General features: G+C 43.5%; 1 protein-coding gene across 3 annotated transcripts in view; it reads left to right on the top strand.

The window, feature by feature from the left end:
- The window catches only part of IQCA1 (IQ motif containing with AAA domain 1), a 692,773-nt gene that overhangs the window by 179,996 nt on the left and 495,664 nt on the right, over positions 1-17,113 (top strand). For all 3 annotated transcript variants that reach the window (XM_069225557.1, XM_069225559.1, XM_069225558.1), the window contains one exon: positions 11,772-11,977. In XM_069225557.1, coding sequence (XP_069081658.1) covers positions 11,772-11,977 — 206 coding nt within the window. The remainder of the gene's footprint in view (positions 1-11,771; positions 11,978-17,113) is intronic.

Raw genomic sequence — 17,113 nt, 5'->3', positions numbered from 1 at the left:
GCAACTAACTAGAGTTTATAGCAATTTTAACGAATTCACTCAAAAACATCAATTGTCCCTCAGTTTTGATGATCTTATGAAAGCTTTTAAAATGTGAATTATTTGTCTGAACGTTTTCAGAGAAGGGATTGTTGCCTGACAACATTTCAAACAGCCGCTGCCCGTCCTTTAGGCGGAGGGGCAATGCACCCCCCCGCCTTTTGCCCCTCATGAAGAGTGTCAGTCAGGCTGAGCAAAGGTCAGCCTGACAGCCACTCTTCATGTTCAGATCAGGCAGCCAGGATCGAGACATGCGCCATTTGCACAGACTCCTGGCTGCCTGAGCTGAACTTTGCTGGGCTGAAAAGGTCACCGCTACTATGGGCGTGACCTCCTCGGCTCAGCAAAGGTGCCTCAAGGCCCTCCCCCACGGTGACCAGGGAAGCTTCACCCATTGACTCCTACCTGGGCGCTTCAGGTTTAAGCCCTGAAGCACCCAGGGCGAGTGTCAATCAGTGATACCTCGTCACAGAGTGCGGTGGGGTCAGCAGTCTCACCTACCCCATCCCACTCTGTGATGAAGTTGGGATTGCTGCCTTCCATCTCTGGCTGACCTTAGAAGGCAGCAGTCCCAACCCTCCTGGGACCTCCGAGCTGAACATGTGTGTGTGTGTGTTGTTTTTTAAATGAATGTTTGGTACATGTGTGTTTGTTTGAATGTTGACGAGTGTTGTTAATGGATGTGCGTGCATGTGTGAATGAATGTGAATGAATGTGTGAGTGTGCTTCCTGCCTGCCCCCCCTCCTAAAATTACCGGCCACCACTGAGTTCAAGACATTTCTATACCACTGCAAGACCAGTTTCTTCCTCACAATATTTAGCTAGTACCCTGAGTTTTGTGAAAGTTTATTATCCATGTTTTGTTGTTGGTAATAATCTCTAAAACATTATGTTAAAACATCAATAAGAACACATTAAGTAAATCACATTACCATTTATTGGCCCATATTTAAGAAAAAGTGGCCATCTGCCATGATGTGCCACTTTTATTGCGTGCCTCTACTGCACCAAGCGACACCAAGGTTGTGCCATATTTATAATATGGCGCACCATGGTGGTCATTAGCACAGTAGCATCAACATTTTTGATGCTATTGTGGTGCTTTGCTACACTAGCGTCAAACATTTTGATGCTAGTGGAGCAAAGTGCAACGAGTCCCATAGGTTACTACGGGAGCTTCATTTTAAAGCCTGGTCTGATCAAACATTAAAATGATGTCGAAAATGGCACAGTGAAATCTTTTAAATTTCACTGCACCAATTTTGCAGTCCTCCTAGCACTGGAACGCCCCCTTGCATACATTATACCTGGTGCAGGCATAATGTGGCACAAGTGGTCACGAATTGATGCAATGCAAGCATTGTACCACTTTGTAAATGTGACATGGCAGGAAAGCCACTTTAGCACCGCCTTAGTGTAAAATAATTACACTATGGTGGCGCTAAGGTGGCCCAAGGGGCTCTTAAATATGCCACATTGTTTCTTCTCAGAGGTTGAAAAACAACTTAAAGCTATAGCTACATCCATTTTTCGCAGTCCACAACAAGACTCATTGCTAAAGTGTGAGGCATCGCCCTGAATTTTACAAATGAGTGAGCAGAGTTATGAAAAGAAAGAAGTCTAACAGAGTATAAAAACATGTGCATTTAACATTTCAAAATCACGCTCATTTCCCGTCACTTTCCCACATTTCGGATGTCATAACTGCAGCTGATAAAAGATAACTGCTAATCTACCTAAGAATCTTTTCGTTCTCATTCTTGAATCTGCTAATTAGGTGATAGCAGGATAGATTTCCTTCACACGTAATTAAATAATGCGTGAAATGGAAGCCTTTTTTACAAAAATCACCAATCACTGCTGTTAAAGATTTGAGTTATAAAAAAAATTCTGAACCTGGTTTTAAGGAAATTAATCTGATTGCTGAGGATCCAGTAACAGAGCATCTGGGGCTTTTTAAATCCAACATAATTCAGAAAACTTGTTGTGCTTCTTGAGCTATAGTTGGTGAGAAAAACTTGATGAACACTTATACTTGAGCACAAGAGACTCTCAAACTAAGGGCCAGATGTATGACGCATTTTTTGCAACCGGTAAAATGCATTTTGCTTTGTGATTTAGTATTAGAAAGGGGTGTGTAAAGGGCGTCCCTCCCTAATACCGAGTTACACTGGTATGTATGAATCTTTTGCGATCGGAAATGTGGCCACAAAATATTCATACTTTACTGAGTCCTTAAAGGAGGCTGTAACCCATTCGCAATGCACCACACCCTTCCCTGCAGGCATGGAAGTGTATCCCTGCCGAAAACAATGATGAACGGTGCCTACTGGACTCATGAAAAGGACCACAAGACCCAGACAAGGACCCACAACATATCAGCACCGAGAGGGGACCTTGGCACAGTGCGATGAGTCAGCCCCTCTCCCACTACAGCTACCGTGGGCTGGGAGACCTTCCCTCCTCTCCCCATACCCTGCTGCAGACAGTGGTGCATAAGGCCCCTTCGAGCACCTTCCCCCCCCAGAGAGACCAGGATTGCCAGTTCATGATCCCCAGAGGACCTGTTGACTACACTGAGGGACACACTGTAGTGGCAGGAGGGACTATACTTCATTGATAAAGAGGCACTGTGGGCTCTCCATGAAAGGGCGACCATTCTGGGGAGGGGGCTCCATCCTGATTACAAGGTGGGAGGGATTTACCATTAGTGTCCCCCCACCTCCTGCCTGGGCCATGATAGTGAGACACAAGGAATTAAAGCAGAGGGACACCCATCAGCATTCCTGCCTGAAAGGGGCAACCCCAGTGGGGGCACCTCTAACAATGAACATGTAATACAAGCATCAATGCTGAGTTTGCAGAGCTCCTAACCCCAGTGCCCAGCCTAAAAACGACCTTGGCAGTATTGATAAGGGGTAACTTCACCAAATCACTTGCATATACTCCACATTGCAGTGGCAACCCACAGTAAAGACTGTGAAATTGAAAGACTGGTGGAAACTGGCGCTTGGGACCAACATCCCAGACAACATGTGGGTCTGGTGCCTCCAGACCGTCAGACAGGTGAAACGCAATACCCGATTCCACCTCATTCAGTTCCAATATCTCCACCATGTATATCCCACCCAACAGAAGATTAGGAAAATGTTTCTGGTAGAGAATAGCAGTAGCAGAAGAGGCAGACCTTCTACACATGGGGTGGTTGTGTAGGGAAATCGCCCCTTCTGGTGGTAGGTCACAAAACAGTATCTGAATTGATGAACTGTCTGTTTCCTTTGGACCCTATCCAGTACATATTTGGTGTAGGGCACGCCACTAGGAAAACAAAGGGTCTGCTATGGCTCCAAAACCTGGTGCCGATCTTGGCCAAGCACTGTACCACTATGGCATGGACGTCTGCCATAACACCTCCAGTGCAACGCTGGTAGGCCGAACAGCGAAAATGGCCACTGGCTGAACTGGCGTTACAAAGAAAACTGCTAGAGAGGGCGGACAGATCCACTAGAATGTTGGGAGACTTGCTTAGAAAAAATAGAGACAAAAGCTGATGACCACCACCATGAGACCACTGTAACACACCACACGTAGTTGAGGGGCACCGGGACAAAAACTACCTACCCCCACAACTAGCCACCTGGACAGGGTGAGCGGTCAGGATATGGCTATTGACCAGGCTCTGAGAGTCAAAAGAAATGTCACTATGCAGTGGACACCCAAACATGCACTTGTATGGCGAGTGGGGGCACAAGAGAAACTGAAGACAGGGGGGATAAGGATTTATTAAATGCGCGCATGCACGCGACAGGGAGGGATAAGGATTTATTACAAGGCGCACGGGCACGCACGCACACACACACGCTTTAATGGAGAGGGGCATTTGACAGTCGTGTTTTCTTTTCTTTTGTTCATTTTTTAATTGTGAATGTAGTTACTGCAGTTGCTTTTGCCTTTACAGCGTGATTCGCCCATTGCTTGTCATGTGCCAATGTCCAATGTTTTTGTTGAATGGGAGGTCCGGCTCCCCTAGACAAGAAGAGTTTTGTTAGGTGAGTGGGCAAACCCCACGCATTGTATTAGAAGGTGATATAATCAGTCACCATTGAAATGGCTTCCTTCTTCTGACAAAGAATGATGGGCCAGATGTAGGTAGCCTTTTGCGCCTCACGTGATGCAGAAACACATTTTGCGAGTCAATACCAACTTGCAAAATGTGTTTCCGACTCACAAATAGGAAGGGGTGTTCCCTTCCTATTTGCAACCGCATCGCGATGTAGAGTTGATTTGTGACCGCGAAAGCGGTCGCAAATCAACTCGCAGTTACCATCCACTTGAAGTGGATGGTAACTCATTCGCAAAAGGGAAGGGGTCCCCATGGGACCCCTTCCCCTTTGTGAATGCTCACAAAAATATTTTTTCAGAGCAGGCAGTGGTCCTCTGAAAAAAACGAAACAAAAAGGTTTCGGTATTTTTTATTTTTGCAGCTCGTTTTCCTTTAAGGAAAACGGGCTGCAAAGAGAAAAAAAAACTGCTTTATTTAAAAGCAGTCACGGACATGGTGGTCTGCTGTCTCCAGCAGGCCACCATCCCCGTGAGTGCCTAGACTCGCTATGGGGTCGCAAACTGCGACGCACCTCATAAATATTCATGAGGTGGGTCTTTGCGACCCCATTGCGAGTCGCAGAAGGTGTCTGAGACACCTTTCTGCATACCAGTTTGCGAGTTGCAATTTGCGAGTCGGAAGGATTCACAATTTGCAAGTCGCAAATTGTTTTGTACCTACATGTGGCCCGATATTACTGCATGCCTTGAATTGGATTTGTTGACTGTGCAGAAAACTAATAAACATATAAAAAGGTCAACAGAGTGCGAGATAGCATGAGGAAGAATCAGCAGGTGTAGTACCACAAGGGAGAATTGCGACCAGAATCAGTGCCCTGTAGACTGGGTTGAAAATGTTTACTAATTAGTACTAATTTGAGATTAAAAAGCACTGCCTCTTCTAAAAAAACAATGGCTGGACTAGACACTAAAGTTATTGTACCTGCTCGTTGATTGTTGAGTTCTGTGCTTCTGTCCCCCGCTCTACCTCCCTGAGAAACCTCTGACTGCTACAGCTCACCTCATGACAATCAGGTGAGGGAAGGGTTCTACTTCTCCCAGTTTCAAAGCCATAGTAGGACAGAACCCAGGACACCAATGGCAAATGACCTCAACCACCACAATTAGGGCCCAGTAGCCTAGGTCCGCCTTGTGTCCCCCCCAGCTCTCCCGAGCTAGGTCTGACTGGTTCCCTCTTTTTATTTACAATTATTTGTTTAAAAAATAGTACAGTGATGTTTCATTTTGGGGCTATTGGATTTATTGAGGAATTGGGTAGGTATTTTTTTAATGAAATATTAGTTGTTTAATGAGCTAATTATTTAATACTTCCCAGAGAAACATTTTCTATGTGAAAGAGTCTCCCAAATGCAGACATTATGTAAAACTGCATAGTGCAAAGATTTCAAAAACATTTGCGAATATTGTTTTAGGTGAAAATCAGAAATTAGAAGCATATATTGTCGATAAAATAACAATGCTCATGACCACATTGGTCTTACAGTGATCAGGGCTGCCGGCAGTCACCAGTCAAGCTGGCAGGTATTATGGGCACTGAAGTCACATTATTTTTTGCCAGCGTGGCCAGTAATGGCTAAGTCTGTTAGCCATCGCAGCAAACTGTAGGCACTTTGTTAAGGTGATCCGAGTCTGCTGTCTGTGAGGCGCTGTACAGGGTAATATTTGGTGGTTATTGGGGAGCCATAGGAAAAAGAGATTACTTTAAATACGCAGGTGCTACAGCAGGTGGGGAGAGCTGAGGACAAAGAAGATCTGGCAGTCTTTTTCTGTCTGGAGTGTTTTTTGTGGGTATTTCCATTTGCATCAACGGAAGTCGCTTTCCGATTAAGGCCTTTGAGCCAGCTGCTAGGAAAATACCAGGAAGTAACTGAGTAAAAGAGCCCATCAAAAGTCTGCAAGCTGATTCAAGAAACAATCACTGAGGAGCTCAGGAAAAACAAGAGGAAGTGCAGGCTTTTAGGAAATTCAATTAACAAACACACATAACCCTCACTGGGAGAGCTGGCGTCTGATGCATAACAGGTTTCTCAGCCTTGGGTCACTAGGGATCTCCTTAGATCCCACGACCCTGAAAAGTTTCATATCAGAAAACTCTTTAGGTCTGCCAGGCTAAAGGGTTTACTTGAACAACAGGTCCATATGGGTGCAATGCTGTCACTGACTGCTCTCGCAACACCAGACCCGAATGGACACCAAATAATGTGTACTCTTTACCAAAGACTGTTATGCAACTGGCGTCGAGGCAAGCTTTATAAAACCTCTATGAGCGATTTAAAAATGTGTGCATTTAGCAGCTTATGAAATATAAGAAGGGTTATGTATTGAAACATTGCATGAATCAATTTATCACAGTGTATTACTTATAAGCTCAGGATAGATTCACAATATGTTCGCCATGCACGAGTGAGGTGCACATAGGGATAGTTATATTGGGCGCATTGTTTTGTAAGAGGTACACAATACTCATATTTCAATTCAAAAGGGATATAGAGATCCCCCTGTTGCACTGGTGCTAGCATTACATACTAGCTAGACATTTTAATTATGCAACAATTGCGATTACACATAATTATGTATTTAGCCACATGGCACATCCCACCATCTGCTTCATAATTTGCATATTTCAACCAGAAGAAATTCTTTCTAGCTTTAACTGATCAAACATTACCAAAAAGCCCCATACATGGCCCTCCGTAGTAGCACATCCTTGCAGAGTTTAACTTGTCAATTTCTAGATGCTGATTGTTTCATTCCAGTCTTAAAGTGGTGCTTATGGGGTGAAACCTTTGCACATACAGTAATTATATTTGTTTAAAGACAAAATAGTGGTAAAATACTGCCACAGAATGTGCCGCATAATTTGCATTTTGTGCCACATAATCTACCCACCTCTAACAGATAATTTGTTCATTCATTGCTGCATATCAACCAAAATATGTACCCAAACTAAACCATAACTTTAAAAAAATATTACCACTCATATCTTCAAGTATATGCGTATTATAACATCCCAAAAGTTGTGCATGAATTTATTTTAACTTCTTAATTGATTTGCTCAGCAGTTTTTGACTCATAAAGTAATGGCGAACCCTTGGAAGTTTGTTTATGCATCATTTATTAGAGCACATGGAATGCCCGAGCTTTGAGCAGGAGTTGTTTTGAGAGGATTTTCCTTTGCCAGGCGTTCAGTTAAGAATGTTTTTATTGGCAGAGTAAGGTGCAAAGAATGCTCTTGTATCTGGGTTTCTTTTTCGAGTAGCGTTCTTTTAAAGGGAGATCTGGTGCGAGGACTGAGCTTTCCTTTAGGACACGACTTGACTTGCGAGAGAATATCATTATTATTGCAGTGTTTGATGTAATATTCCTTTGTCCACATTTTTTCAGAATGAATGTCCTCATCCTTGTTCGCGCTAGCCAATTTAACGTTGGTGAGCCACGCATGAGAAAAAGCTTGAGAGCACTAGTTGACAGAGTTTTTTCTAGAGCTCAACATTGCAAGCTGAGTGTGGAGTGGGCAAAAATCTGTGAATTTTGCCAGAGGAGCGGAGTTTACCACCCACCTCTAGTTGACTCATCTTCCAGGTGTTATCTAGGGATCTAACAGGTAGGGTGTGAGACTGGATGTGTTTTTTCCTCAGTTAAGGGAACAGAAGCTTCTTTGCCTTAATACCATTTAATACACTCTTCATAATACTTTTGTTGAATATTTGCCATCAGTAGGAGTTGGCTTCCGACATGAATTATCTGGAGCCAAGTCTTTTGGAAGAATGTTTTCTTGTGATTCTCTTCTAGCTAATGTAAGTCTGTTTGGAACTCCTGTAATAAGAAACTAAGAATCTTGGCAAGCCTAGAACTTTCTACCATGCATGTCCTTCCAAGCACAATCTTCATGAAATCCTGCAGCATCACTAGACTGCATTACCCTGTATCGTTATGTCGTATAAAATATTTTAACTGGGCTGGTAGTGCTTCTGGCTCTCCTGTCTCCAAACCACCATTTATTAAACTGTTATCTAGGGCATCTCCTCTGTCCAGATTCTCTCCATGACTTTTCAACTGTGAGCGGGGCATTATCAGACAAAGTTATTGCACCTATTTGAGCCGAATATATCATATTCAGCAGCGTGCGGTTGCGAAGTATAAAGTCTATTCTGGCATAAAATTTGTGAAACATGGAAGTGAGATTAATAGCTCTCGTCCATGTGCAGTTCACTCCAGATATTTAAAAAAACATCTCAGCCAACCAAGTATGCCCTTCAACCCAGAGGACTAATGTGCCACCTTTTTATGACCAAAGGGAGCTTTCTTCCCATCAAGAACCATTTTGAATCACCTCTCACTGTCAAGGCCCCGAGGCTATCTTAGTTCATTTATGATGGTTTGGCCCTCACTAGGGACATTTTGCATCCTCTCAATGTACTATTTAGGAGTAACTATCTCCTCTCCATGGACACTTACACAGTTACCTACATGTTGCCCTATTATGATTAGGTTCTAGGCAAAATGTAAAATACGCCAGCAAAAGTCTCCTAATTTTGCATTACTCTTGTTATGCAAAACTCCCCAAATTCTGCCATTATGCCATGGTGCAAAATTATGTTGCTGTTTGCAGCAACGTTATATCACCAGAGTGCGGGGAACAGTGCACACAACCAGAACAGTGTCTGTTATTCATGCACTTATGTTTTTCAGGCTATTTGTTTTAGCGTTAAAGGCATCACAAATTAATGTGAGGATGCATTTTGCGCTACAATATACCTCAACATGATGGATTTGCATTTTGTGTAATTTTCCTGAAATTCTGTGCAATTACAAGGAAAACAAATAACACAAACTTCATACACCACAAACTATGATACAAACCCACTCCATCTTTTCATTTCTCTTTGATTGCCTCCCTGTGAGGCTTGATGATTTGACTTTTTCTTGCAGTTTCACATCTCTCTCCCACCCAACGAGGGTGATTTCTTTCCAGTCGTTCCAGTCTGCTGCTTAGGGTCTTATCTAGGAATGACTAGGCCATGTTGATCTCGTACGCGAATTCATCTGGATTTGTTGATGTTATGACTCAAAGCAGATCTTTAAGGTATAACCCCACTTTTAGGTGATTTTATGCTACTGTAGGAATTGCATCGCCAGTCACAATTCCTAAGTAGTGTGACCCCCGCCTGATCCTGGAAGATGAAGAACTGTGGACGTCAAAAGAGGTTTTATCTTGTACCCTCGTAGCTTCCATGATCTTTTAATTCATTTGGAAGTGATGGAGCCTTATGATAATATCAGGTGCGTGACTCCATTTGGCTATTCTTTCTGTGGGTGCAGTATAGTTTAAGTGTGGTTTTGTCACTGTCTTCCTAAATAGAGTGGAAGAATCTTTGTATAAATCCATCGATTTCCACACCCCTCAGCATAAAGTTGAATGACCCGCATTCTCAGATTGTTTCTCCTGGACATTTTTGTGATGTCTTGTGCTTTTCTTGCAATAACCATCTCAACTGTTATTGGATTCATCCAAGAAAAGTATTCTTTGTCCCAGATCATTGACGTCTCTCCTGGCATGATCTAATGCCTGCCTAATGTCATTGTGTAAGGCAATGAAAGTGTCTCTTAATACTTGAAAGAAGTATTTTGAGAGCTGCCCTATGACCGAGTTGCCACCTGAGCTGTGTTGGCAGTCTGAGTTATCGTCATCAATCCACTACTTTTCTTGTTTGTCATGTTTGTTTGCTTCTGCCCTAATCAACGTAGATCTGCACAGAAGGTCTTTAACCAACTAGTGATACCTATTTATGGAAGGGGCCATGTCTGTGCAATGTGAACTTGCAGAAAGAGAGCAGCGCTCTGACCGAAAACTACTAGGGAGTCTCTAGACTGATCAAGTCTCCGGTTGCTCAGAGTCAAAGTCTCGTGGGGAACCAAGTCCACACCACAGCCTCTATGGTTATTGGGGGCGCCTTTAATAATAGAGGGCAAATCGCTGAAGCAATTCAAGTGAGAGAGTTTGCATTATTAGGTCAGATTATGTGATGTAATTTTATGGCCATTATCTCAAGATTGTTTACACCAGCTCGACGGGTTAAGGAGCACTTCTGCTCCTTCTACTGCTCGCTGCCTTCTTGTTCAGGGGATTCTTTGCAGCTTTGCTGTCCCAGCCACAAGGACCTCCAGGATCATGTGGTTGTGTGTTCTGCTAGGAGTTCCCTGCTCTGTTAATGTATGTGTGCATTAAAGTCCCGCCTCAGGATCTCCAAACTTACTGTGCACATGGGAGTCCTGTTTCAGTGCCTCCATAGACCTTCCTCAGCCCACCCATTCTTCTTAGTTTTGTCTTTATGTACCTCTTCTGATTTAGGTCTGTGTACGAAGAGCTCTTGGAGTTTGGGGCTGTCTCCCATATCTCCATGTTCATTCTGTTCACCACATGGACCTACCTTCTGCGTAGCCTTGATTTTACCTGGAAGCTTCAGGTAAGAAAGATCTGGGCCAGCACCCCTCTGACGCAAGATGGCATCTTAGACTTATATTGTTCCACTCACCTTGTGGCGACCAGCCCCAGCTCCTTGCACCCCCATAGTGAATTTTACCTACTCTTTTCAGTCCACACAGGGCAAGGGTTGCCCACACTGTCTCATTTGGGTGTTGCTAATGCTGGTGGCAGTAGTATGCCTGGAAATTGTTACTTGGGCCCAGAAGAGAGTAGAGAATAAGTTCTCACCCCTCTTCCTTCTTGCCCATGCTCCAAACCTTAGTTGTAGGTTTATTGGTGGCTTTTTACATTGCAGGTTGCATTCTATGAAGAACATTCTTGCTGCAGAAATTATTGTACAACAAATGATCTGGTGAAGGTTTTTCGTGTATAAATATTGTTCTTTTGCAGGAGATATTTTCAGAGGATGTTAGTGTTGTAATATGTATTAGCAGTACGTATTTTTAGTCAACATTCTCGCTCTACTAAAGTTCTTGTTCCCAGGATTTTCATAAGTTGTTCACTCTCAGAAGATGCAAGGGTGCCTGTATTGTGGAAAGCATAGGTTTTGTGCTGAAAGGGGTACTTTCCAGTACAAAAACTATGCTTCAAACCATTTTTCACAATTGTATGTGTGCTGTGCAACACAGCATACATGTACTGCGGAAATAAATAGGAAAAATTAAAACATTTTCTCCTCGTTATGCCTGCCTCGAGGAGGCTCAGAATTTTTTCTTATACCCTTATGTATAATTCATTGCAGATAGGGAATTGCATAAAAACCTATAGGTGGTTGCCTAGGAATGCATATGCACCATGCATGGAATGTCTGGTTAGCGCAAATTAGTACACTGCGGTGCATTTAGCAGCTTTGCATTACTTTGGGTTACAATCTAGTGCAAATTGCGATTTATGTTGGATTGTAAATCCCACCATATTACTTTGTGTTGAATTTGCGGTAAAAAAGTAACGCAAACATGACAAAGTATTTGTAGATCTAGGCCTAAGTTTCCTTTTTGATGCACCATAGTTTAACCCTTCCCACCTTTGGTTGAGATGGTTTCTAACTCGTCACTCTTGGTATTCGTCGTGGAGTTGTCAAAATAGGATGCCTGTCTAAAACACCCTTGTTCACATTTTTAGGTTCCACCACCTCACTTTCAGAAGGTAACGGCCACCCAGCAGCGTGCCGAGAAGACCTATTCTCTTCGCTGGGGCCTACAGGAAGATCACGAGGTGGAGTACCAGCAGGCCCTGGTCCAGATCAAAGACAACATAAGAGAGCTGGAGGGCCCTGACATCAAGGAAACACTGCAAGAGCAGATCCGCCAGTGGTTCATCGAGTGCCGGTAAGGAGGAGGAGGAGGGCATCGCGTGGTACAGGAGCTGGCAAACAGTTGTCCCAACACCGGACAGTATTCTGTGCACCCACTTACACTTTTGAAAATAACCATTGTCACCCAAGCTTTCTAAAGTGCCTGCTAGCAAACAGGTTTGGCGTTGCATAAGCCAAGTACGTGTTGAGACGTATTACGCTTTCGAAAAGTTAGAATAGATATATTTACATGCAGAGCAAACACGTAGAGACACAGTCGCGGCGTTGACTATAAACACTGCTAAAAGGAGCAAGCACAGGAAGCAATAGGACAGTCGCGTGCAAGAATTACCACAGTGACAAGACAGATCAGTCACGCGCAGCGGCTGACACGAGAAACACAGCCAGCTGTCCAACAACTGTAATCAAGACATACACACACCTGTCCACTGTGTCTAATGCGCATGCGCATGCGCCCGCACCTGTTTACACTGTGCGGAGTACGACTACAGCCTGCACTTCTTCACATTGTTAAGAGCTAATACTTTGTACTGGAGAGCATGGACCTCTACGCATCTTTTTGTAAAATACCAGCCCTAATTTCCCACGTTTTAAATGAAGGATGTTTCGTAAGATCACACGTGTCGGAGGGGCACTGACATTGGCTGTCATTTGGCTTACCCATGAGCTCAACCTTTGTGACAGGTTGATTAGAGAATCTCTCCTGCATCTTGAGTGCCTCTTGTATTACTTGAGCATCCCTCCAGAGGACTAAAGCTCGGGTGCAGGCCCCGCACTCCCACAGAGGCTTTATCTGTCATTAGTGAAGCAGGTGCAGTGGCATGAGGACCCAGGAATGTGAATGACCTAATGCACTCCGTATATGCCTGTTTTAACTACCCATAGGTGGCAGGGCATTGTCCTTGCCTGCAGAGACCCATGCTTGTCTATGCTTGTTACGCCACACTTTCTAAGCTGCTATAGCTCCCTACAGTTACTTAAGTAAATGTATCTCTGCCACAGAGCAGGTCTCTGGAACAGCACCCTCATAACTCCCCTCTCAACTGCACTGCTTTATTTTAATTGCCTGCCTTAACACACAGAATAATTTTACATGATGTTCAACACTTCAACTATAGCAAATAAATAATTAGCAAAGCAAAGATGTCTTGGAGGGGGCATAGGGTGTGCCCCTTGAGTTTCAGCACTTCCGTGAGACATCTGTATTGTGCAGCATGGCTTCAGGCAGACTTCTTTCTCCTGTCGTTGAGTTTGATCGTCGATTTCTGTGGAAATATTCGAATTAGAAAAGCACATCTTTAAATCTTATTTAACTCTATTTTAAATATATACAAGTGTGTGTAGTGCCAGTTCAATTTAAGGTGTGATGTATATGTATGTGTTTATTTATTTATGTATTTATTTATTTATATGTTTATTTATTTTTGCTCTTGCTAGCCTTCAGATACTAATTTTGCACTGGGAGGACCATAACCACCTGAAGGGTCCTGGGGAAAAAAACGTATGGCGCCACCTAGACCTTTTATTGTGGGTCAATGGCCACTGCCGGTAGAATGGCTTTAATCATTGGATAAGTTCATTCTTAAATATGTAACCTGCAGTCCAAAAAACACGACCATATTTTGTTTGACCGCCAACTGCTATTGACATGCTAAGTCCACAGAAGCCACTCCCTCAGCTGCCTTTATCAAACTGCACACAGTCGGTGGTTCTGGCTTAAGCCAATTCCGACAGACCTCCTACTGGCAAAAGCATTAAGTACAAAATGCACTTTTAACAGACCACTGAGATGCGAGTTACATTTCCAGAGGTACTAGACAGGTCTGCCCCTTATCCCTGCTCTTATTTGACATTTACATAGAAACCTTAGCAGAGGCTCTGAGGAAGAATGAGGAAATAGTTCCTTTTATGTGCGAGAATCAGGCAAGGAAGTGAGCTCATTATGCAGATGCTTTAATAGAATATACTGAAGAAATTAATAGAGCACTACCTAGGTTGGTGGAAATTTTAGATGAGTTTTGCAGATTTTCAGGGTATCAGATGAACATGCCCAAAACGGAAATAATGGGCTGGAACATGGAAAATATGAGGTATCGTTTTCAACATAAAATTAGGTATTTGGGAGTTGAGGTGACCCAGAAGCTAGATGAGATGCCAAAGAGGGTGACGGAGGTGCAAAGAGTCTTAAGCAAATGGGGAAACCTCCATCTAACAATACAAACTAGAGTAAATTAAATCAAATGACACTATTGCCGAAACTGGCCTTTCTGTTTGTAATAGTCTGCCTACTTTCCTGAAGAAGGATAAAGCTGACATACAGGGAAAGATTGGTGTGTTCATTTGGGCTCCAAAGAGTCCTGTAAGTGTATTTATTGAACTCTATTTAGTAGTACCTATTATTGAAATAATTGAATACATGTCATAGGATGTAACGATATAGTGTCTGAACTGCAGACCTTAAAACCAGGAAAGCTGAGTTTAAATCCCAGCATCCCCACTTGGCCAAACTGCATGATCCTTGGAACATACCCCTGCTTCACTATGTATCATTTCCCTTACTCAAGCAATTTGAGAGCACATGGAAACAATCCAGAACAGGAACTGCTCAATAGAAAAACTTGCTTTTATATTAATGTAAATTAATCTTGCTTCACACTTAATAATATAGGCCATGTAAGCAGAGAACATGACTAACTGAAACATCTTGAATAATTTATGGATCGTGGTTACAGCATGGGATTATTCTTGAATGTTTAAAAAAATATTACATTCAATAAATGCCGCTCAAGTCAAGCAATATAACCCTTTGCACTTGAGACTCTCAAAAATGTTGAAAAAAACATGTTTTTTTTCCATTTTGACAGTCTTTATCATATTGTTTTATCCCTGTACATCTTTTGATAGCTTAGCTCGTTCTTTGCTCTTAGAGCCAAGCCTGTACATCTTTTGATAGCTTAGCTCGTTCTTTGCTCTTAGAGCCAAGCCAGACCCATGACTTGACTCTGGCTTCATGCTCCGCAAGGCCTTATGTGTCGCCCTTAAAAATGTAGTGTCTCTCACTCCTTTGGTTGTGCACCAAGGGCCTAAGGAATTTGCTTTCTTCTCGCATCTATTATGAGATAGTCAGGTCCCTTACCATGCTTCCCTGCAGACGTATGCTGCCCGCGGTCTGGCAACATTGGACCTGCGACACTGTGAGAGGCGGAGGAAGTACTGATTGGGACACTTCAAAATTGGGGGGATGGGATGTTTCTAGCAGAGAGAGTCTCTGTATACCTTACGTGGTCCTGGATGACTGGCCTGAGGACCATCTGGCCTGTTCCTCGCAGTCTGAGACTGAGGGAGGCAGTAGAGCTGGAACAGAGTCATTCACTTCAGAATGACTGGCATGCTGCTGACTGTCCTAGTCAGTGTGTGCTGTGCAAGTCTGCACTAGGCTGTCAGCCTCACTGACTTCACACGGCAACTGTGGGTCTTTACCTCGTGCATTGAATCCTTAAGCACAAATGTTTGGTGAGGTGGCATCGGAGCACTGGTGCTTTTACATGTTAAAAGAATCCTGCACCTGCCCCCTTTCATGGTTTTGTGTCCAGCCAGGCTACTGAGATTGAACATGCCCTTTCCAAGATACTCTCTTCCTCTCTCTTATTTGATTCTCTTTCATTTAGCATGTAACAGTCTCTACTTCACTTCCTCTCAGTTTTTCTTTGTCACTGTTTCTTTTCTTCTCTTCATCTTTGCATGTCCCTCTTTCTTTGTCTGGCCTTCCCTCACTCTAATGCTCTAACAGTCTCTCCCTATTTTTCTTCGCTTGTCTATTAATTGTGCATTTCTTGTCTCAGGCCTCTTTTTTCTGGTTGTCTCTCCCTTTTCCTGTCTCCATCTCTTGCCAGCTTTCCTTCTCATTCTTCACCTGTCGCTGACTTATACTGCTTGTCTCTTCCTCTGCTTGTTTCTCCCTTAGTCCTTACCTGTCACCCCCCCACACACATTTTCTTTGCCTATCTTTATCTTCAACACCACTAGTCTGGTTCCCTTTTTCTTCACCTGGTTGTCTCTCTCTTATACATCTCTTGGACTGGAGTGTAGGAGAAAGGGAGCTGACTCTGTCAGAGGGAAGGACAAAGAGGAGATGTTCATCAGAGGAGGGGGCACGAGGGACAGAAGTATGAGGAAGAGAGAGAAGAGGTGCATCTTAGGGACCCGAAAACTGGGACACAAGACTGAATTAAGACCAGGAGGGTGATGCGAAGGAGGATGAGTGTGGAGGGAGAGTAGTAGGTAGTGCCACTGAAATTAGGGCGCAGAGGAGGGCCACATTATGTGTCAGAAAAAGCCAAATTATGCAGCCTAATGTGGCACATTTTGTGATAGTATTTGTTGTCAGTTTTACACCTTTGGAACATTGGTTGCACCTTCTTAATACCTTTTTAACACCCAAATATAGCAATAAGCAACAGAAAAGTGACCAGTCAACCTTTGCAAAGGGCCTTCTGCTGCACGGGAATACGTCACTGCATTTTTTGTATCTTTTGAACTGTTTGAGCTAAAAACTATTTTTTTTGTAAAAATCGACTGATTATGCAGCAGATGATGGATTATGCGGCAAATGCAGCAAATCTATGATTATGAGAAAAACGCCATGGCCACACAAGCCCATAATTCCAGTGGTCCTGGGAATAGGACAGAGAGAGGGATTTAGTCGAGGTAATACAGAAGGCAGAGTCCCCAGATTGTGAGCTAGGATGGTGAGATGGAGAGCCAGGAAGGCGTTTGTACTGAGCCTCAGGGTCACACGTGACCTCTTATTTAGCTATTTCTTAAGGCTAAAAATATAGTTAGTGTTGATAAAAAGTGGGAGTAGTCTTCCCCTTGTGAACACTTAGGGCCAGGAACGGATAACAAGACAGCAAAACCGGCATAAACAGCAGGTGATGAAGGGCTAGAGAAAGCAAAGTAGGGACATAGAGATGGGAAAGAGAGTCCGGTGGTAGAAAGGAGAGTCAAGGAGGCATAGCGACTGCAGGGAGACCAAAGAGATGGATGGAAAGGGTATGATGGGAGAGAGCAAAACAGCATGGTTATGGTCACGCCTGTAGTTAAAGTGGGCCATGTAGTGAGTGGCAGTGGGCGGGAGCCTAGTTAGAAT

This window comes from Pleurodeles waltl, chromosome 3_1 (genome assembly GCF_031143425.1).
Source record: "Pleurodeles waltl isolate 20211129_DDA chromosome 3_1, aPleWal1.hap1.20221129, whole genome shotgun sequence".
NCBI classification, from domain to species: domain Eukaryota; kingdom Metazoa; phylum Chordata; class Amphibia; order Caudata; family Salamandridae; genus Pleurodeles; species Pleurodeles waltl.
Note: the sequence above shows the minus strand (reverse complement) of the source record. Positions and strands in the feature narration are given on the sequence as shown.